Source organism: Oreochromis aureus, linkage group 20 (genome assembly GCF_013358895.1).
Source record: "Oreochromis aureus strain Israel breed Guangdong linkage group 20, ZZ_aureus, whole genome shotgun sequence".
Taxonomy (NCBI): domain Eukaryota; kingdom Metazoa; phylum Chordata; class Actinopteri; order Cichliformes; family Cichlidae; genus Oreochromis; species Oreochromis aureus.
The window spans coordinates 34,635,919-34,658,182 of NC_052961.1; the positions used below are offsets into that span (position 1 = coordinate 34,635,919).

At 44.1% G+C, this 22,264-nt stretch overlaps 1 protein-coding gene across 4 annotated transcripts in view; it reads left to right on the plus strand.

Moving 5' to 3' along the window:
- Positions 1–22,264, plus strand: part of prkcz (protein kinase C, zeta) — a 138,349-nt gene that overhangs the window by 62,936 nt on the left and 53,149 nt on the right. For 2 of the 4 annotated variants that reach the window (XM_031747926.2, XM_039604310.1), the window contains exon 5: positions 15,279–15,364. In XM_031747926.2, coding sequence (XP_031603786.1) covers positions 15,279–15,364 — 86 coding nt within the window. Of the gene's footprint in view, positions 1–7,333; positions 7,556–9,125; positions 9,178–15,278; positions 15,365–22,264 lie in introns of those variants that run through there. The other 2 variants (XM_031747928.2, XM_039604311.1) reach the window with 2 other exon arrangements.

Consider the following 22,264-nt stretch of genomic DNA (forward strand, 5'->3'; position numbering starts at 1 on the left):
ATTTGGTCATTCCTGCAGATGCTGCTAACTCTGTGATGGAATAACGATGGATCCTCACATCGAGAGTCCAAGAATTAGACGAACCCTCTGAAGTGGATGAAATAACAGGAGACAGGCTACGAAAAGATGGAGGACAGTAATGTCTTCAGTTGTTAGTATGGACGAGTCACTGCGTATGTACACGCACTCATAATTCCTGTTTTTAAATCGTGCTAAGATCCAAACTGCAGGCTCAACACAGGCTCTTGGATGCTGAACTAATGTAATCAGCTGGTCTGTGTGTCGTTCAGTGGTGGGGAGCTGGTTTCCTACTGGTGCACATGGGAATCCCCTGAGTGGAGGAAACTGGAGTTATCAGTGTTTTGTCAGGGTCACAATCAGCAAACGTAAAACAAAATGTGTGATTCAGTGTAATGAATATATGAAAGCTTCACTTTCATATAATAATGACAAAAATGCCTTTTCACATTATTACAGATGCACTCGTTTGTCTCACTTGATTAAAGCTGTTTTTAATGAAAGAGTGCTGTAGCTGTAACCAAGGCCACATTTTCACCACTGTGAACTGGATAAACTGGAACCACACAGCAGCTTATATAAGTTAGTGAAGCCTGAGCGATGCAGCTCTGTGATCCTGATAACACATGTCAGTGATTGCTTTATTTAGCTGGTTTAGAAATAATGGAGGCTGGATGTGATTCATGAAACTGACTGAATAATGCTGTTACATGCATCATTTATATCGAGCTCAGTTTGTCTAATATTAGAATGAGTTTGATGATCTTTGATGAATTATTTGGACCCAAGAATCAGACTGAAATTCAAAGTTTACACAGTGATATTAAGACGAGCGCGGTGAAGAGAACAACAGTGGCAGTCAGGCAGATTTCCACAGTTAGTGTGGGTGTGTGGATCTCTTACTTATGGTCTGGATGAAGACACCTGTGTAAAGCTTATTGAGGGCGTGGGCTGCTGTCCAGTGGAAACTGGCCTGTAGAGGTGGAGAGCAGGAGGCAGGTGAGAATGAAAGTGAGCAGCATCAGGAACGATGAACAGTGATCTGAGAGTCAGACGAGCAGATGGAGGAACAGCTCCACCCAGGAGCACAGAGCAGGTGACGGCCGCCCATCAGTCCACCTGAAGCAGAGGACCAGAGAAAAAGAGCCCGGCCACCTTGAGGAGCAAAGAGACGAACGCCAGGCTGAAGTTAGCTCGATAAGGACTCACTGTACTGACTTCATGGTATGCAGTGAGTTAACGCTGGTTAGATATTAGATATGTTAACTCATCAGGTTCCCTGTGGCCATGCAGAGCTGTGTTTTTGGAAAAACTTGTCCAGTTTGGGATAAATGATATTTTGGCTTGTAGCTAATCACTGTTGACACTGGTACAGGAGGGTCACTGCAAAGTGGCTTAACAGTCAGTCAGTGAAATCGCTGTAGAGGGAGAACTATAGTCAAAACTAAAGCAATAACCTTACTTCCTGTTTTATTCTGATAGTCTCTCAGCCTCCTCATGTTTCCTTAGTAGTTTCCTTTCCTAGTTTCTTCCTGGTTGCAGTTCTTTGCATTTCCTTTGAGCCTCTGAGGATGGCAATAAAGCAGCTGTTTAGTTACTGCCTGTCTCTGAGTGCTGCTTGGACACACAGGTATAGACTCTGGTATAAATACACAGCTTTGGTTTTAATGGGAGGACAGTCTCAGCTTGGACGACTTGCAGGGTACGAAAATTGAGAAATGATTCAATGTGAATAATTCATATCAGTGTTAGACTGTATCGTGGTTGGATAAGTGTTTGATGACCAGTGTTTCTAATCTCACATCAACCTAACAGAGGCACAGTGACTCAGTCAGCCGGAGACACTGTCAGAGACACATGGTTTTTCTAGGACACACACTCACCCTTTTCCTCCTTCAGATCAATAATCTATTTTATCTTTTGTAAGTGGAAAAGCCCGTGGTCACAGTCTTCTGGGAGGAGTGCTCTTTTTATTTTTACTAACTGGGTTGGAAATAAACCTTTAAGTAACACAGCAGTTGTCTGATCCATCTAGAATTTGGGTCACGTCACCCTTCGGATAAGAAAATGTTGTATTAAAAGCTGATGATTGAAGCTCTTTTGAACCTCTCTGACCGTCCTGCAGGAAACACATGATTAGAGCTTTGAGAACTGGGCCATGTCATATAAAGGCCCTCTGGGCTCTATTGTGCTTGGATTTATGGATATTTTAAGCCTTTTCCTCTCTGACAGATCTGATGAGTTGCCTGTGTAGCACAGGTCTCTCCAGGAAGAGCTGATGAGTTCAGAGGCTCATGCAAAACTGAAAGGGAGGAGTTTAGGTGCTAAAAACAAGGAGCGTGAATCAGAGTAATGGCAACCTGTTACCTACTAAAATAGGTTTGCACCTGTGCAGCTGTTGTACGTCATTACCACAGGGGCATAATGTGGGCAAAGTCCAAATCTTTAAGGAAACACAGTCTGAATAAGGAACAGGAAGTGTGTGTGTGTCTTACATAAACTGGTTATCACTGTCAGCTAACACCAACCTTGTTACTGATTTACTGCAGCGCTGCGTGTTTTGCTCTGTGTTCTCTAACTCAGTGTTCTCGGTTCTGTTTCCAAATCTGAAAACAAGAAGGTTCCTACACAGGAAGCCTGACAGTGAGCTGCAGGTCATTGGAAGCCAAGGTTTCAATGCAGAGACTCTTAAACCAGTATAGACACAACCATGTTAGACACTGACCACAGCTCTGCAGGAAAACTGCACATTATTCCACAAGGCCTGAAATGTGTGTAGTGTGACTGTGGATGCACAATCACAGCATGGCCAGCTGAGGTCGTACTGCAGAGAGTGGGCGTTGTTTTAAAGAATTATTGAACTGGAGATGTTTGTCAGTGTGTGTTGAACTCTTAACAACCATACACACATTACACACTGCTTTTAATTTCTGGAGCCTGACAAACTGAACCTGAATGTGACACCTGAACAGTTCTACCTGCAGATCTGAGTTCTGACTGACAGTAATAATAATAATACTGCAGACTGTGCCTGATATTTAAAAACAAGCTTCATTTATTATTATGCTCTCCTTTCACTGTAAAAATGAATGAATAATCCAATAGTACAACATTGACTGTCACACCTGTTAAAGATGGAGTGATGGTGTGTGATGCCACTGACAGAGGCCAGTTGTCACAGTCAGAGTAATCTGAACATCAGACTAACTGCTGTGCTTTCTTTAGGCTGAAGGAAGCTGTTGTGAATTAGTGAGACACTGTTTCCTCTCCAGCTCGCAGGAGTGCGTTTGAGAGTTATTCCAGTACTTCTGATGTGAGGTTTTCTATTTCAGAGGAGCCACAGTATGCAGAGTGGTGCACAGTGTTAATGCTGTGCCTCTGTGGGAGTGGCTGCTCTGTGTCGGCCCATGGCACTGAGGAAGATAGCAGTGAAGGAATTACAGCCTTACATTCACAGAGCGTACAGAGAGACATGATGAGATATGCGTCCCGTTGCTCTTACTCTTTCACATTGTATCATAAATATTATGAAACAGAAACATGTTGTTAGGTCTGAGCTCGTACTGTGCTCCTGCTCATCACATACAGCTGACTCTTTGTTTAGTTGTTGGTTTTTCAACTTTAGTCAGAAACACAACAGATATTAGACACAAATAACTGTCATCCTGTTAACCCCATCTAATACAATGTTACAAACTGGCAGGACTGATGACCCACAGTACTGTTAACAGAGATGGTCACTCAATGCTACCTTAACGATAACTTAACAGATAGCTAATATTGGGTAATTATAATTTTGGCTGCATCCCTGATGGCTCAGATGGATCTGCTTTTTTCATCTGACAAAGATTTGATACTGGATGTGCTTCCTGGTGCAGCCGTCCCAGTTATCTGGGCATGGGACCAGCACTGGGGGTACACTAGCTTGTGTCTTCCCGAGCTAGCTTATGGCTGTTGGGTAATTGCTAATAGCTGAGCAGCTAACATCACTGACGCCTTGAAACAAAGTGTTGTTCTGTGTTGTGAAGCTCAGCTGCTTCAGGTGATGGTGAGGTGGTTTGCAGCTGGAGCACCACAGACACTGCTGATACTGATGGTGTCACAACTGATCATAATTTTAAGTAACTGAAAGTCAATATTTTGTTCTCACAACCCTAACTTCCAAACAAAACTTTGCTGTAATTTAATAAAAATGTGTCTAATTTTTAATTCTGCAAATATCTAATAGAAGAAAAAACCTGATCTGATGAATCTCCTGGGTTTAAAGTGGTTAGCATGTCCCACTATTGAGCTTCTGCAGTAAATAGTGTTAGCCTGGAGCACATCTGTTCAAAAGGCTAATCCACAAAAGGCTGGTCTCTGGCATAATGCTCCCACTGGGCAACCACTTCAGCTGGCACAACAAGCTCTACAACAATAGTGTTGCTGAAGCTAGCTAAAGCGAGCTAGGCTAAGCTGCTCTGCTAAGCAAGGTGGTTTCCAAAGCTTCACTCTGGGTTTCCCCATCATCTACCCTGCCGTGTCTCCTTCTTATCACTGTTTTACTCACATTTTATGTTTAATTTCTGTGTTTATTGCACCACATGCCTGATCAGGTCACATTGCTTTGCTCTGTTTGCTGTTGATGTTCTGAAGTCAGAGCTTTCTGAGATGGTACACCATCCAGCACCTGATGTGGTCCAGAAGAAGCACACACAAAGGAGACTCTGACCAAAGATTTGTGTAGTCTGGTACGTTGTCGTGTATGTGCAGCATGTGTTCCAGCTCTTAACATTACGAGCAGTCTAGTCTTGCTCAACCACTGTATAGACGTATAAGACAAATGGAGGTTTGTATGAATATGTGTCCAAACAGACTGAGTCTTTGTAAAATTCAAAATCATCAGTCATTCAAACAGTAAAAATGTCATTCAGTAAACTAAGTCCTACCTGGATGGTTTTTAATGACTTTATCAGTTTTAGCTCACTCTACTCTACAACGTTGCTTCATGTAGACTTGTTGGTGTGCTTGGTCCTGTTGCACCGCCTCACATTTGACTCTACAATGCTTTGTAGATGATCAGGTCCTGTGGTTGCATTTAAGCCCAAATCATCAGCCTCACACTCTACAGGCCTTAGTTAGGATGTTAAATATTACAGTTTGTGGCTTCTTTGGAAGGGTTGCCAGGGAAACGCCTCTGTTCAGTACAGAGAACACAGCAGCACAGGTTAGTGTTGCAAAGTAGCCTCTGAACAAACCACGAGATTCCTGGAACAATGTCCTTTTGGACAGAGACTCATTTGGCAAACCCAAGAACAGCACCAACACATCATACCAGCTGTCAAGCACGGCACTGATGTGACTTTGGGCTTGGAGCATCCCATGGTCTGACATTGGGGTGAAATTTGCTGGAACGACTGACCACTGTCTTAAATTAGTTCCACTTCTGAGTAAGCCCTCTCACTGTCGAATGATTGATTCAGATTAACTGGAAATGACCTTTTAAACCTCAACAGCCTCACTGGTGGCAGCAAAAGTTACTCCTTTGTTGTCGTCCTTCCTCCTTATCAGTGTGAATGCTCTGGACCATCGTATGGCGGCTGTAATGCTCGTTGATGATTAGTAAAGTCATTTGATTAGCAGCAGCTCGCTGCTTCTAAACCTGAGGAACACAGCTGTGCTTTCTTCTTCTGCGTTTTGACTTAGTGCAGCATGGCATTATTTACCTCCTATAGTCATATTATAGCGGTAGTTGAGCTTATAGCTATCTGCTAGATGATTTTGTTTCATTATATGTAAAACCGGTGGATTTAAAGAGGGTGTACTTTTTGTTTTTACCATGACATTAGCTGCAAACTGTTACTGTTTCAGTCCAGCCTTCAAATCAACTACTTCATTAGCTTCATTAGCTTTGACAGGGTGTCCAAAATTAGAAGTTACATTACAATCCCAGCAGAGCGCCTCTTTACAGTCGTGCAGCTCGTCTTCATTCAGCGTGGAAGCATTACACAGACCGCTTCTGCAGTGCTGCTTTACTAACACTGTGTATAACCTTTCTCCGTCACTGTGAAGGAATGCAAAAAATGTTTGCTCAGCCTCCCCTGGTGTTGCAACACGGGCAGGCAAGCATGTTCTTATGGTGGACTTGATCGTGCTCACATGTGAAACACAGGTTTGTCTCAAACAGAGAGGCTGATGTGTCGTCTGACTGTTACCTGATAAAAGGGGATGAAGCACAATCGCAGATGTTTTCTGTTTATTGCTCACATCCTGATACCTACATCACACATCTTCACTGCTACTCCATTTGTGGGACAGTTACTTTCTGAATACTGTTTTCCTGCTGGAGTATCAGCATCCACATGTATGTTGTCTTCATGCTACAGGTGGAAATGATCGTTCTTGTGTCTCAAGCTCCAGCTGAGGAATCTGACGACAGCTTCTTTGTTTTTGTCTCATTTTGTTTGATAAAAATGCTTTTACACTGGCCCAGAACAGAAAACTGTACCTAACAGGGAGGAGCTGACACACTGGCCTAACAGTGCTCACACACGTAGGATATTATTAGCTATTGGTAATGTTTTTACTCTCGTCTCTGAGAAGTTGTTCGTTTATTTATTTATTTTTCATGTTGCCACAAAGCAGATTGTTTATTGTTATTCATTTTGTTGCCTCAACCTTCAGCAGAATCCTTGAATTTGGACGTGTGGCATTAAACGTTCGATGGTCTCTGTTAGCAGCGCTGCTTCTCCTTCTGTGTCTTAGAATAATAGTTATAAGTTGTTTGTGCATCACTGCAGACGTCCACACAGTGATGCAAACCAACAACACGAAGCGTTAGAGCTGAGGACGTACTGACCTAACTTATGTCCAAAGAAACAAACATTACTGTTGGCTTCATATAAGAAAATGATCGTTGTGCTTTGACTAACTGAATAATTAGTTGTGTCCAGCACAGTTTGATCTCACAGTCCTTTAACTTTTGATGATGGAGTAAAATATCATTGAGTGTCACATAAGCTCTTCAGGCCATGTCCAGAATCAGGGCTGCAAGTGTCATGCAGGATGCGCTCCGACAGGCACAGTCACTAAAAATAGTGCTGAGGTTTATATTGAGGGTAAACGTGTTGCCTGCAGATCAGGGTGGTGCTGCTGGAGTCAGAGCTTGTTCTGCCATCTTGTGGGCAGCCAGATGTAACTGCAGCGTGGGTGCAGACGGTGAAAAGCCTCAGTCATCTGATGTGATCCTTTTTCAGTGAGAAACATTTGATGCACAACGGCAAGAAGGAATAGGAAAAATGGTGTTTGTATGCATGGAGCTTCATTTGAGGTGACAGGAGGCTGAAGAGGAGCAGCCACAGGGGCCTGTGGAGGGAACGGAGGAGGAGGAGAACGCGGAGCTGTTCGGTGAGAGCAGGAGTAGGAGGAGAAAGGCAGTATGAGAGGAGCAGCAGCAGGAGAGCCGCACAAGAGCACCATGAGATTCCCAGTATGAAGGAGCGGCAGCAGTCAGCTGGAGGGATGCTGCTCATGCTGCTGGTCTACATTCGAGTCAAAGGTAAGGTGAGCGTGGAGCACGTCGGGTCATCTGAGGCGTGTGCAGAGAAAGGTCGCACGAGGACTGAGCGAAGGTGCCAGCGATGATGATGTCATTAAAGGAAATGGCTTGTTTGGATGTTTCTGCATTTTAATCCTGGAATTAGTGGGTGAGAGAATAACAGGAAGTATTTTTTAATTGAACACCTCCCCTGTGTTGTCTTGCTGCGAGTATGTGAGTCTCTCTGACAGCCTCGTTCCCAGTACAACCAGTGTCAAACCCACAGTGTCTCCCTATCCTCAGTTGGGACCAGGAGCAAGGTTGTGTCTGTATTTCAGCTTTGTGACTTGATGGCTTTAGTTAAGTTTCTGCTGAAAGTCCTTTATTCAGATGTTACAGCTGAGATGATTGTCACTGAGCACGACGTACTGAGATGTCTGTGGGCGTCAGCTCTGACTTTAAAATAATGCCATGAACAGACATTTTGAAGGCACCGTTAGAAACGATCTGTGTTGTTGAGAAAACTACGATGAGCATTTATAAGTTCATACATGCTTAAATTTGTTTCACAGACTGAAATTCCCAATAACTCCACGCTCACATATTCTTTTATGAAACTTGTCCTGCTGAGCAAACAAGAACTTTTCAAAGATTTTTAAGGCATCATGTTGGTGAGTGTTTGCTTTAACAGCAGAGACGTGCACAGTTAACAGAGCCACATACAGCTGCTTACATCATAGATCAGCACCATACACGGAGCCACAGCAAAGCCACCGAGTAAAGCTGAGTCTGACCTATCACTGTGTGTGTGTGTGTGGACGAGTGTGCAGTAAGAATAAACCTGGGGGTTGTCACAGTGTTGTGCTGATGAGGACACGTCCTGCATTTGTAATGATGTAAGGATAAGATTCAAAGATGGCTCCTGAATAAAAACTGCTTACCTGGCAGCGTCGTATGTTTCAAAACTCTGACTAATTAATGCTAAAATACTTAAACAGTTCATATTGTCACAGTTCATTTTATTCCATACAAAGTTGTGCATAATAATCCTGTAATAATCCCATAATAATCCCCATATTTTATGGGACTTTCTTGTGTAGTTTTGTCTCTGTAAGTCTGTTGTGTTATCACAGAAGGTCTAAGGGTGTCAAAAACACCTCGGGGCTGTTTTATTGATGTGCTTCAGCTTCTGTGGGAGCCAATAATAGCCTCGCTTTATATAACAGCCTTACAAACTGGCAGCAGAGAGTAACTTGGCCCAGTTGGTGTGTATTTCCTGATAACGTGCTCGCTCTGTCACTGATGAACGCTGCTGCTAATTCCTTTAAGAGTCAGTGAAAACAAACAGTTTCACTCTTAAAGCTTGCTGTTTCCTTTTTTCTCTGTGAGTCTGAGGGGAGGGGCGGGTGTTGTTGGTAACGTATATGCTGCTACTTTCCTGTTAGTGAGAGGAACAATGTCTGGAAGTGAGTCAAACCCTTGTAAATGTCCTGTTCTGGAGAGATTTGGTAGTACCACCCTGCTCTCCTGCTCCACAGCTCGCTGCGTAAGTCACAGTATATCTCCGATAGGCTGTCTGCTCGTCTTCATCTCTCCAGTGGACAAGATGGCGGGACTGTGTGCTTTGGCCTTTGCATCTGGAGGTATGGTGTCGTTTGATTCGCCTGCTCTGCTTTGCTCATTCACTTTGGGCCATTCTTACTATCACCTTGGCAGAAATGTGGGACAATGCAACACTTGTCCTCCTCAGGGGTATGCTGTACTAGGTCAGCTCTTTGAACGTTTGCCAGTCAGTGCAAGTGATGTGTTGCAGAGTTTACAGCACATTTGGGCTGTGAGAGGTCCGATCAACCCTGTGATGGTTCTTTAATGGGAGGCATGGAGCTGTAACCACAGGGCATTTCAAATAGACTGTTTGTGTTTCACAGACAATCTATTTTTAACACCTACAGGAACATGGATGAGACCGGGGAATCCCATTGGTCTATTTACCATGTCTTGTGGTTAACACCAATGTTTGAGTTAAAACTGCACAACATCACGACGCTGACAGGGGCATCATGCTAACTCTCAGGTTAACTTTACCCTCGTGCTCCAGCTTTAATTCAGCATTATGCATCTACCAGTTCCTTCAACAATACTCTTACTTCAACGTTACCAAACACCTGATCTTTTGACTGAGATGTGCTCCTGCTGTGTCCGAGGCCAGGCGTCGAGTCAGGCTGCTGTTATTGTTGTCATTTTAAATTCAACTCAGTTTTTGCCTCAAGCCACTTTATATTGTAAGGTAAAGACCCTGCAGTATTAGAAAGTAAATTATTAGCAAGCAGTTGTTGACAGTGGGAAGGAAAAACTACTGTTTAAGAGGAGGAAACCTGCGGCAGAAGCAGGCTCAGGACAGAGGGTCGGGGAAGAGATGGGACAAACTGTAGGAGAGATGGCCACAGTTTCATAACTGATTTATAAACACAGAGGAGCGAAGAGGAAATGCTCAGTGTATCATGGGAAGCCCCTCAGCAGCCCAAGCATTTGCACCATAACTAGGGGATGGTTCAGGATCACCTGATCCAGCCCAACTATAAGCTTTATCACAGCGGGAAGCTTTCAGTCTAATCTGTCTCCTGAATCCACACTAGGACCTGGTTCCACAGGATCTGGTAGCCTTTACATGCTTACACGCAGGTTTATGCTTTGAAGCAACATCTCTTTTGGGGCCAGTGCCTTCAATCAAAAGAAGCCGTTTACATATTCACAGCCATTGGATATTGATTGATTGTGATGTATTAGTTTGAGTGGTAGAGCCACTCTGTTACACAGAAATCAAATACAGTGCACTGAGAATGAAAACACTGAAGTTCAGAGTGTGTCCCAATGATCCTGGCCATGTCAGAATGGACATGCGTGACACACGTGTCAGTGACAGAGGCCCAAACAGGATCTGAGTGGATGATTATAAAACATTCCCCCACAGACACCAAAGCAGTGTTTGTAGCAGGCTGTAACCATGTTACCATCAGAGTCTTTCTACTGATTCATTATTAATGCTCTGATTATGAAAGTTCACCCAGACAAATCTGTATGGCACAAAGGAGGAAATTCATATGTTGAAGCTCCTTCTTCTCATCGTTTTATCGACACACTGAGGTAATCGCTGCAATTTACCACTTTGCACTTAATGATTTAATCATACTGTACTTCGCATGCAGTGCGGGCATGTGCTGTGTGTTAAATCACACGTAGCTGTCCTCACACTTCTCCCCACATTAGCATGTGGTGTCTCATCCCCATCTCCCTCACCCACCAGTAAGAAGAAAATAGTGGGTAACTATGGAAACACACTGCAGTGGTTCTCAGAGACCTGCACTGTTTCTTTGGAGGGCTTAACAAGATTTAAGGGAGTTCACAGACTCCCTTAAAGAGCGAGGCCTGTTTGTGCTGCTTTCATTCAGATCTCCACAGCCTGGGTTCACACAGACACACTGAAATATTCAATAAGACCCAAAGCAGCCACAGCTTCTACTTCCACTCTACAGCAGTGCTACTTCAGTGACATGAGCTCTCTGTGACTTTAGTTTTGACTTTAATGCCCAGTAAGCTGGTTGTGCTTTGGTGCATTTCAGTCCTTGTTTCTATGGTTCCCATGTGCATATAGATGAAGCGCTCATTTTCGGCTTGGACGAGGCTCGCACGACACTGCACGCTTTAAAGTGACGTGCAAGCAAGTTAGGTACACCAGCTACTCATTAATCAGCCAATCAGATAGCTTTAAGCCTGTAAACATGGATGACCTGCAGAATTTCAAAGTAAACATTGGAATTCTGTGTGGCTGACCTCAACCATCCATGATAACTACAGCGTGCCCATTTTATCTATGTGCACAGCATGCACGCACCGTGGAGGCCAGCTCCAAGGCAACAGCACATGCATGCAGTATATTCAGGTGATGCACTGTCCCAGCTGCTGCTCTGCAGAGGTGTCAACCCCCCTGTGTCAGCTCAGCACTAAGGGTGGATAAGGATATCGATTCAGGAGTGGAGTGTCCATCAGCTGCCTCCTGTGGATGACTCACTGATCCACCTCACTAACATCTACACCGAAAAACAGGGACTGAAGGAACAACTGGAGCAGCTGTAGGTGAAGTCCAAAGTGGTCCCACTGGGAACAGGACCTCGAAACTGGAGCAGCTGTTCCTTCAGATTCCAGAGGTGAACTGAGACGCTGCACAGATCCCTCACACTGCCAGGCCTGTGGTAGAGGACCTGAGCCTGATGAACACAGATACTGTTTTATATATTATACACACAGTGATGCTGCAAGAGTGGACTCAGAAACATGAGAATGTACAGACGTGTCCTTTAGATGACGCAGAGTAGAACTCCGATTCACGGTGAAGAAGAGATTTATCATCAGGGCGCGCCTTTACTGACAGGTTCTGACATCCTCATAACAACATGAGCATATATGGTGGGCTGGGGTTACCATAGCAACAGAGGCAAAAGATGTGTGAGTGGAGGACGTCATTAGGCCACACCCATCACTGGAGAAACTAACTAGACTGAAAAACTAGTACAGATGGGGGGGGGGGGGCAGCGGGGCAGCTAATGAATAATTAGTGAGAGGGGAGATGGTGATGCCTGATGTAGTTCAGCCACGTCTGTGTTCATACTGTGGTTGGTGGTTGTGCTGGGTTGTTGGAGTAAACTGCAGAGGGCGACACACACAGATGACCTGATAACTGGCTGATTTCTGTTTCAGGAGCTTTATCAGGCTGTACCTGAGGCTGTGTAACGTGCTGCTGCTCAGCTCAGCACTATGCTCTTTAATAACATCTCTGTGAAGTCTTTGAGAAGATTGGGTTTAATGAAATGAAGTGAACATGAATGTTGTGTTGTCCTTTTCAGTGAGACGGTATCTGACCTGACAGGGACACATCAGCTTTGTGGGTGTAATCATGCTTATTTCTGCTTTTGTTTTAATGAACTGGTCACAGGTAATATTAACTCGTGTAATGCTAATTGTCAACTTACACTTTGATGAGTTAGTTACACTCATGGTGAATTCAGCCATAGTAAAAATCACTACAGCGTGTTGAATGGTGTAGCAGCCAGTGGAAACAGTGTCGTCTTTATTTTTTAAGCTTCACTGACTGAAGGCTTAAACCCGATGATGTCACCAGTTTGGAAGTCAGTGTGAGGACTGGATGGTGACTTTTTATGGTATCAATGTGTTCAGCCAAGTATGAGGATGAGATGATATATTCTGATGTCTTCACATTTCTAAATCAGTATAGCCTGAAAATGATATTTGAGCTTGATTCTGCAGAAATCAGTATTTTTTTTAGAAACTTTTGGTTAAAACAGGAGTAAAGGTAATATCAGAATAGCTGATCTGTTGTGGATTTGTGCACAAGCAGCAGTTAGTCTATCACTCAGTGCTGTCTGACATCGTTACCCTGCAGCTCGCAGCCATAGGCTCGTATGTTCAGGAAAGAGCATCTCACAAACAGATTCTGTGAGTGAAACAATACTAATACGACTGGTCTCAAACTGGTGGTGCAGGTGTCTGTTTTTGTTGAACTGCAGTGTGATCCTCGGTGATGATGGACTATGTCGGCCAGTTTAACGGTGGGGCTGACTTTAACACACACAGCCATGACTGGTTTGACCTTTTCCACTGAATCTGTGGAGCCAGACTGACATACATTACATGTATATGTGGGTGAAAAAACCCTGAAGATGCCAGTTTTGTATTAAATTTAGTATCAGGCCTTATGATCGACATTGTTGTGTCCAGTTTCTCACAGATCAGAAAGTTAGAGCTCTAGTCTTATTCCCAAAGTCTTTCTGAGCTCATGTATTGACTCACCCCTAACCCTCAGCTTGGTGCTGTGATGCCTGAGAGGAGCTTCCATGTTGTATAGAGACGGGTACAGTAGTTGCCTGGTAGTTTGACAGTGTTGTACCCTTATGGGTATCTTCATGACCGTGATGGTTCTGTGTCAGCCAGTCTGGATGAGTACCCGCTGTTAGCAGCCCCCTTATTGCTGCCAGGCAATCATGGAGTCCCGTTAGTTCGGTCAGACGTTAGCAGTAGGCTTGGAACGTGTCGGGCACTGCGGCGGTCCAGCTCTTCATTACAGAGACTCGTTGGGTGCATTTTTGGTTGTTGTTGTGATGCCTGCTGGCTCGTGCTCTGGGAGATTGCTGTGGTCTACTCTTGGGTCCATGTTGGTGCTGTGTGACACCTCTTTCTCCCACATATTCCTCCAGTGTTGCACAGTTTTGGCTCGGAGTGGGTCTGGCTCTCTGCTATTATTCCCTTGTTGGATGTTAGTGCAGCCTGGATGGGTCTTTGGAGAACAGGCCTCTCTTGGCCCGAGCTGTGAGCCTGTGTTTGATGTATGAGGCAGCATATGCAAGTATCTGCACGAGGGCTTTGTGCTCTTTGTTGGGTGGCTGCCTGAGTCTCACCACAGTCTTCATCCTCAGCTCAGTAGAGCCGTCTGTCATTGGTAGCTGTGCATTAACCAGTTCACTTCTGCTCTGTTCTCCCAGGGCTTGGTCCATACTGTTGTTCCCACTGTGCTGTAGCTGTCTTCTATTATTACTGTTATTGCAGTGAGCTACTCGGTGCTTCTTGATCTTTCTTCTCAGCCATAGTTCCCATATCCATATAACCCCTCTCACTGCAGTGGCTGGTATAGTAGCAGTCCTTGTCTGTGCTGAGCAGGTTTCATGTTTGGGGTTGGAGTCCTCTTTCATAAGGTAGCAATAGTCTTGGTTTGAGTGAGTGTATCAGAAAGGATTTGGGTTGTAGGAGAGGGAGAGATCGCACTGATAAACAGGGTTTTTATAACTGGTTGTAATGTTTCTTTTTTTATTCCTTCATATTGTTGATGTTATAACCAGAAAACTGGCCAAACGACTCAGTTTCATGCATTATGTTGTAAATGTTAGCAGGTGGTTTGATTACAGATGTGAGGACATGTTGTTGTTCTCCAGTTTGGATACCAGAAGAGTTTCTCTGTGAGAGAGACTCCGATTGCAACTTCTCATTCAGTGACCAGTATTAACACTTTTGTGTGCAGTAGGTGTGATGCATAAGGATGGAAGCACACATGACAGAAATGTGATGAAATAATCCTGCAGAGAAGAAACACAAACACTATCACCGGCAGTCTTTATAGTGCTTCTTCATTCCATTCAATGAGCCTGATAATATTAATAACAGTGTGTGATAGGATTGTTTCAGAAGATCATGATATTGATGAGCCCAGGAAAGCCTTTGTAATAATGTTAAATATTGTTTCCAACAGCAGCAGCTCTCACACATGTAAATGAAGCAGCAGTTTATTTTTAGCTGACTGCACGGTCCTGTTATAAATAGCTCCACCTTCAAAGTGTCGTCTGAATAAACGGAATTATAAGGCACTGATGAGTCTATTCATCAGTTAAAAAAAGCAGTGATGGAGGTGCTGAGGAAGAAAAATGAAGGGAGGAGATTTAAGAGTGGTGAGGGAGGGAGTGGAGAGGGCAGAGCAGTGTGCGCATGCTTTTACTGCTGTAGAGAAACCTGACGCTTCTCTTCCCCCCTCGCTCAAACTCTGATGTTGTGCATGAAACCTGGACCTTTACATCAGTTTTTACCTGATTGTATCACTTTTTCCTTTTATCTTAGCCCCACCCCTCTCTCAATTAGTCCCTCATCATGCTACTGCTCTTCAACCGTTTCCTCTCTCTCCTAGAATCGATCTACCGACGGGGGGCCAGAAGATGGAGGAAGCTCTACCGAGTGAACGGACATCTCTTCCAGGCCAAACGCTTTAACAGGGTGAGTGTCCTCGGGTCTTACTAATGCTCACTGCCAGCTGAGGAGAACACTCTGCCTCACTCAGGGTCATTTGAGCCACTGGAGATATATAATGTTAACCTTTGCTGTAGCTGTGAATATGAACACGTGCCCTGTGCCAGTCTGGAGTTTGCTGAGCAACATATGAAGCAAGTCAGAGGCGACAGGTGTGTGTGTAGTTGCAGCTGGTAGAGCATCAGTTAGCAGCTTTGTCTTGTCTGAAAAAAAGTATATTAGATTGTTTTAGTCACCAAATACTGACAGTTGCTGTTTGTCCTGCTGTATTTTTGGCCTCATGGGTCCAAAGAGCATCCTTCCAGACGGGTCAGCTTTGTTCAGGTGTGTTTAACCCTGAGCATTACAGGGTCTGACGTAGACACCTGAATGATGCTGATGATGAATGACAGCACCCAGCTGCTGCAGACACAGTAAAGACTGTAACTGCTAACAACTGAAGAGACCAGCGGTGTTAGTGAAAGATGCTGCTGAGCGACGTGTGTCAGGAGTAGGGATGGGTACCGGTGTCCGGTGCCATGATGGCACCGGTGCTGACATAAACGGTAGTAACCAGACCGAAAAGCAGCGCACATTTCGGTGCTTTATTTCGGTGCTTTTTTTTCCCCTGAGCCAATTCTAGCCAATCATTTTACGTTTCCGAGGATAGTAGGCGGGGCCAGGTACGTACGTTCTTTTAGAGCAGAGCTACAGATTAAAAATGCCCAAGGCGAAGCGGTCAATAGTCTGGCTGTACTTCTCAGCAAAAGATGCAAACTCAGCAGCCTGCAACAAGTGCTTTAAGCTGATACTGTGATACTGTCAAAGGAGGTAACACCTCAAATCTGATGAAACACCTGGCGAGGCATAGCGGTTTTTTTAAAGCCGAGAAATAAGCCGTGTTTGATAGCTTGCTGCGAGACCTCACACTGCACATCTACTGCGGGTGTGGTGCCTGTTATCGGACCCGGAGTTAGCAACATCCCCCCAATAGAGAGTCCTGGCCCCTAGCCCTGTCAGCGTAGCAGAAATGATGAGGATGATGAAGGCAGCAGCAGCCGTTCTCCTCTGCGTGAGTAGCTTCATGTTGTTCGTGTGTAATTAACGTTGAGTAGGCTAACCACATTATTACATTAATGCATGTAAGGTGAACTAGCAAACACCGTCGTAGTTACATGCAGCTGTCTTCTTGTTTGATGGCAGATAGTCCCTTCACCCTGGCCAAAAAGGTAGCCCAAAGAAAAAGTGGAAAACAGTTAAACATGAGAGGTTTTTGGACCAATTTTGTGTTCTCCATTCTTTAAGCACCGGTTTGAGCACCGTTTAAGCACCGGCACCGTTTCAAAAGTACCGGTTTGGCACCGGTATCGGATAAAACCTAAACGATACCCATCCCTAGTCAGGAGGCTCTAACATGGGCTGTCTGTTACTCAGCAGCTGTGAAAATAAAAGGTTTAGTTGGGGAAACTGTTACTTTAGTGTGGTAATTATTTAGAAATATCATGATTTAGTGTGTGTGTGTTACACTGGTATGTTTGTGTCATAAACATCCTGCATTTAAATGATGAATGATGGGTAACCCAGTCACCTCACAGCTAAGCTTTTTGAACATTGGTGCATAATTCACGGTGTCCTAGTTGTGGCTGGTTTCCCTCATCTCAGCTCATACAGACCTGGAATCATGTGGGTGTCTCTGTGTGGGATAGTTTTCCATTTAATGTTTCCTCAGCTAACATGACCTCAGAGTGGGGATGAATGAGGCCAGCCCTGTGGTTCAGAGGATGATATTTGGTGTTCCTGTGTCAGGACAATATGACCATGATCATTAGGGCTGTTCGATATAACGATATATATGGGATGACGATAGAAAAACGTCTATCGTTTCATTTTACGCTATCTTTGTTTCGTGGTGTCGCAAAATAAACTGTTTACGGCAATATTTTTTCATTATTTTGATGGTCACTGTAGTGGCTATATGAATTTCCTAAAGTTCTCTCTTTCTCTTATATTTAATATAACCACACTACAGACGGACAAGCGCTTGTTTTTATGCGTTGCGGTTAGCAACAACGACGGTAACACCATCGCGTGTCCGCTTGTTTATTTTCCACATAAACCTTTCACAATAAAGCTCAAGATCCTGTTAAGACTTTTCAAAATAAACTGAATCACGTGAAAGATGCAGAGTATTTACGGATGAGAAGCAAAAAGAGCCGTCAGGTGCTAAAAATAAACCTTAGACTCAAACGTTAGAACAGGCTTTTCCCCGCAGCACGCTGTGTAATAAATACTCACAAAGAAAACGGCGGCTGTTACAACTTATGTCTAAAAATGTATCGTTTCATGCATCTGTTAAAACACTCGACGCCCAGCTGGAAACACTTCACGCAAGTCGAGCTGCCCGACATTCACAGAATTTACAGAAAATGTTACATTTTTGTGATTTATATCGTTATCGGATGACAGATGTGTTAATATCGGGATATGAGATTTTGGTCATATCGCACAGCCCTAATGATCATGACACTACGATCTAAGGAAGAGGAAATGTAAACGCCCTCCAATCAGTGCACACGAGTTTCACAGACAGAGCTGAAGCTGTGTGCTCACTGCTTGTTTTTCTGGTGTGTAATCCAGCTCGGAGTGAGATGGTCTTAATGTGTGGACCAGAAAGTGGATAAGCTGAGTGCAGGCAGCATGCTGGCTCAGCACTATGGCTCTCAGAGTTATTATTACTGATGCACTCTGCCTTATTCAATGAAGAAATAAACTGTATACAGGTATACAAGAACTAGCATCACAGTGAGACAGCTGCTGTTTGCTTCATGCTGCTGTCGTGTACAGTTTCACTGTTCCCTATACAAGAACATCCATATAAGACCAGTTTTCATCTTAAAATACCACATCTGTAGGAGAAAATGTAATCCCCGCCTTGATTATGTTGATTATGTTCTCATTCAGGACATTTAATATTTGCACTGAGGTCCTAAGAATGACATAAAGGTGGAGGACTTGCCCCACAGTGTACAGAAGCTTTAACAGGAACAGTTACCCAGAGTCTCTGGGCCTAAAGCGTCTTACCCTAATAGAAACTGCTAAGGAGGCGGGGAGATGCACTCCGCCCTTGCTGCCTATGTGGACATGCCCTCCCCTGCACACCTCTGATGACCCACTCACTGAGCCCCTCTGATAGTTGGCTATAGTATAGAACAAGAACAACCCATCTTTTTTAAAAGTGAATATCCATGATTTAGATTTTATATTTATACAGGATATTTATTGAATTAATTTGGCGGTGCTTTCATGAAGGTGTGAAAGCACGGGGTGGCTGTAGCTCAGGTCACTTACTATGCCAACAACCGGAAGGTTGTTGGTTCGATCCCAGTCTGCTCCAGTCTGCATGCCAAACATCCTTGGGCAAGATACTATACTCTGATGCATTCATCGGAGTGTGAATGTGTATGAATGTTAGTTAGGTAGCACTGAAAACCTAGAAAAGTGCTTGTGTAAATGGGTGAATGAACAAGTTGTGTAAAGCACTTTGAGTGCTCAGAGTAGAAAAGCGCTATATAAGAACCAGTCCATTTACCATTTACCAAAAAATGGACCCACGTGTAAAGTTGTGAGGCAAACTTGGCAGAAATGAAGTGGAACCTTTATTACTGAGTAGGGATGGGTATTGATAAGATTTTAACGATTGCGATTCCATTTTCGATTCTGTTTAACGATTCGATTCTTTATCGATTCTTTATCGATTCTTGTTTTTAAAAAGGAGAACACTAAGGTCGATTAGCTTAGAATTTTGTTTTATATCTTCTCTTTGAACAAGATAGAAATTTAGGAGTAACATGGCCTTACAAACCCAACAGTGAGATCTTAAGAGATCCAGCCTACGGCTCTTCAATGGGGTGTCACAGGGTCCCCGGGGAAAAATGTAAACGTAAAATAATAAAATAAATATTCTGTAGCAATAACAAAGTATAACATAAATTATTCTGTAGCAATTACACAAGAATATCCAGTAATGTCCCTGCCTACAATTAAACACATTCACTTACCATCTGCTGTGGCAAATGGCTGCAAGGTTTTGACCACAAACTAGTCACTGCTCTGTGACATGCGGGCCTGAAAAGAGACGCTACCGGTAGACTGCAGCGACAACTGCCAGCGAGCGCCAGCCAGAGTCTGTCTGTCTGTCTCATCATGGTCACCTAAATGCACAATGGCAGGTTTTGTAATAAGGCAGATCGTGCTAACATAATATGCACTGTTAGTTGATTATTTACCTGCCGCATTAACGGGAGATGACGTGCAAACGTTACCGCTGCTGCTGGGTTGAGATTCACGAGTCCGGAGCAGAATTAAAAACACAACATTCATTTAAGTTCATCGCGTGTTTTGTGAGCAAATGCTTTTGCATCTTCGTAGTGTTTCCTCCCTTAATGAAATATCTGCTTTGCAAGTATTGCAAGTTGCCCTGTTGTCATCCGTTCTCGTAAAGTATAACTGAACTTTTAAGCGTTTGAGCCGCTTAGGCGCCGTGTTTCCTGCCAGGTACGCTCCGATGCTCCGCAACGTGGTGACGTCATTCGGGGCGACTGGAATCGATAAGGGAATCGTTTGCAAAAATGGCAAACGATTCCAAGGAATTGAAACAGTGGGAACCGGTTCTCAACAAGAACCGGTTTTCGATACCCATCCCTATTACTGAGGCAGATTAAATCCAAAACAGTGGCAAAACAAAGTTCAACATCCAAGGGAAACACTGGGAATTCCAGGAATACACTCAGGAAACCCCGTAGGTAACAGACTAGGAACAACAGATGAGGAACACAGCATGCTGACACAGGGAAGTAGAAACAGTACGATGGGATCTACGAATCGAAGTCCAGAAACTCAAAATCCTGGGACCCAGACCCAGACTCACCACAGGGACAAAACACGGGTTCAGTAACTCTTAAAGGGCAGCTAGTATAAAACAAACCCTAAGAACTGTCAATGAATTTGACACTACACAACTGCCACTGGTTTACGAGAGGATGAGCACAGCCAGGTCTCCTGCCTGGCTGCGTAGAATGAAAAGCAGATGTGGAAATGAAAACTCCCCTAAACCCCTCAGATCTACCAACATGGCAGAGTGACCTGGGAGGAAATATTCCATCCACCGTCGTTTCCTGTCGTAATCCTGCTGAACTCTGGGGGTTGCCCAGTGTTCACCACAGCTGAACACTCAGCTGTTAACAGCCTGACAGCGTTCTGGGCTTTTCTCCACAGGGGGCGTCATCTGCCTGCATTTCTAGCTTTATCTTACACTCAAGTGCTTCTGGCATTACTGTGGCAGTGGTATATATAAGCTCACTGGTTTCCATGGTAATGATAGTGGGGATATGGTGCACAGGTCTTCCAGAGACCATCCAGCACAGAATTCCAGGATGTAAGATGGTACGATGTAGACTGAGAGGCACAATCAGGTGGTTAGGATAGTGTACAGCGACCTCTGTGGAGCGTATGGACTAAATGTCCCCACCTCCTGATGAGGGACAACAGGTCCTGTGGAAGTTCCACAGAGACAAGCTGGAAGAGTGGTTTCATCAGATTCCTGGCACAAATCTCTAGATTCATCCCCCCCGTCACTGGACCAGAGGTGGGTTCCACCTTAGGTAGGCAAACAGCAGCCATGCTCCCATTTTTCACTACAGCCAGTGTCAGAATGACCAGTTAACCTGACATGTGTGTCTTTCACTGTGAGAGGAAGCTGGTGTACCCCCAGAGAACCCACACAGCTGTGAAGATGGGAACAGAAAGAACCCACACTACATTCAGAACCAAATCACGTTTACTTTTATCGCAGCTTTAATCTAAAATGGTTTCAGTGACTTTCTTTTCACAGCTCTTACAGGTAATACCCATCATGCCACGGTGACAAGATTAAACCTTTATTAGAAGCCAAACTCAAACATTACGTTGCACACATATACAGGGAGTGCAGAATTATTAGGCAAGTTGTATTTTTGAGGAATAATTTTATTATTGAACAACAACCATGTTCTCAATGAACCCAAAAAACTCATTAATATCAAAGCTGAATGTTTTGGAAGTAGTTTTAGTTTGTTTTAGTTTGAGCTATTTTAGGGGATATCTGTGTGTGCAGGTGACTATTACTGTGCATAATTATTAGGCAACTTAACAAAAACTAATATATACCCATTTCAATGATTTATTTTTACCAGTGAAACCAATATAACATCTCCACATTCACAAATATACATTTCTGACATTCAAAAACAAAACAAAAACAAATCAGCGACCAATATAGCCACCTTTCTTTGCAAGGACACTCAAAAGCCTGCCATCCATGGATTCTGTCAGTGTTTTGATCTGTTCACCATCAACATTAGTGCAGCAGCAACCACAGCCTCCCAGACACTGTTCAGAGAGGTGTACTGTTTTCCCTCCTTGTAAATCTCACATTTGATGATGGACCACAGGTTCTCAATGGGGTTCAGATCAGGTGAACAAGGAGGCCATGTCATTAGTTTTTCTTCTTTTATACCCTTTCTTGCCAGCCACGCTGTGGAGTACTTGGACGCGTGTGATGGAGCATTGTCCTGCATGAAAATCATGTTTTTCTTGAAGGATGCAGACTTCTTCCTGTACCACTGCTTGAAGAAGGTGTCTTCCAGAAACTGGCAGTAGGACTGGGAGTTGAGCTTGACTCCATCCTCAACCCGAAAAGGCCCCACAAGCTCATCTTTGATGATACCAGCCCAAACCAGTACTCCACCTCCACCTTGCTGGCGTCTGAGTCGGGACTGGAGCTCTCTGCCCTTTACCAATCCAGCCACGGGCCCATCCATCTGGCCCATCAAGACTCACTCTCATTTCATC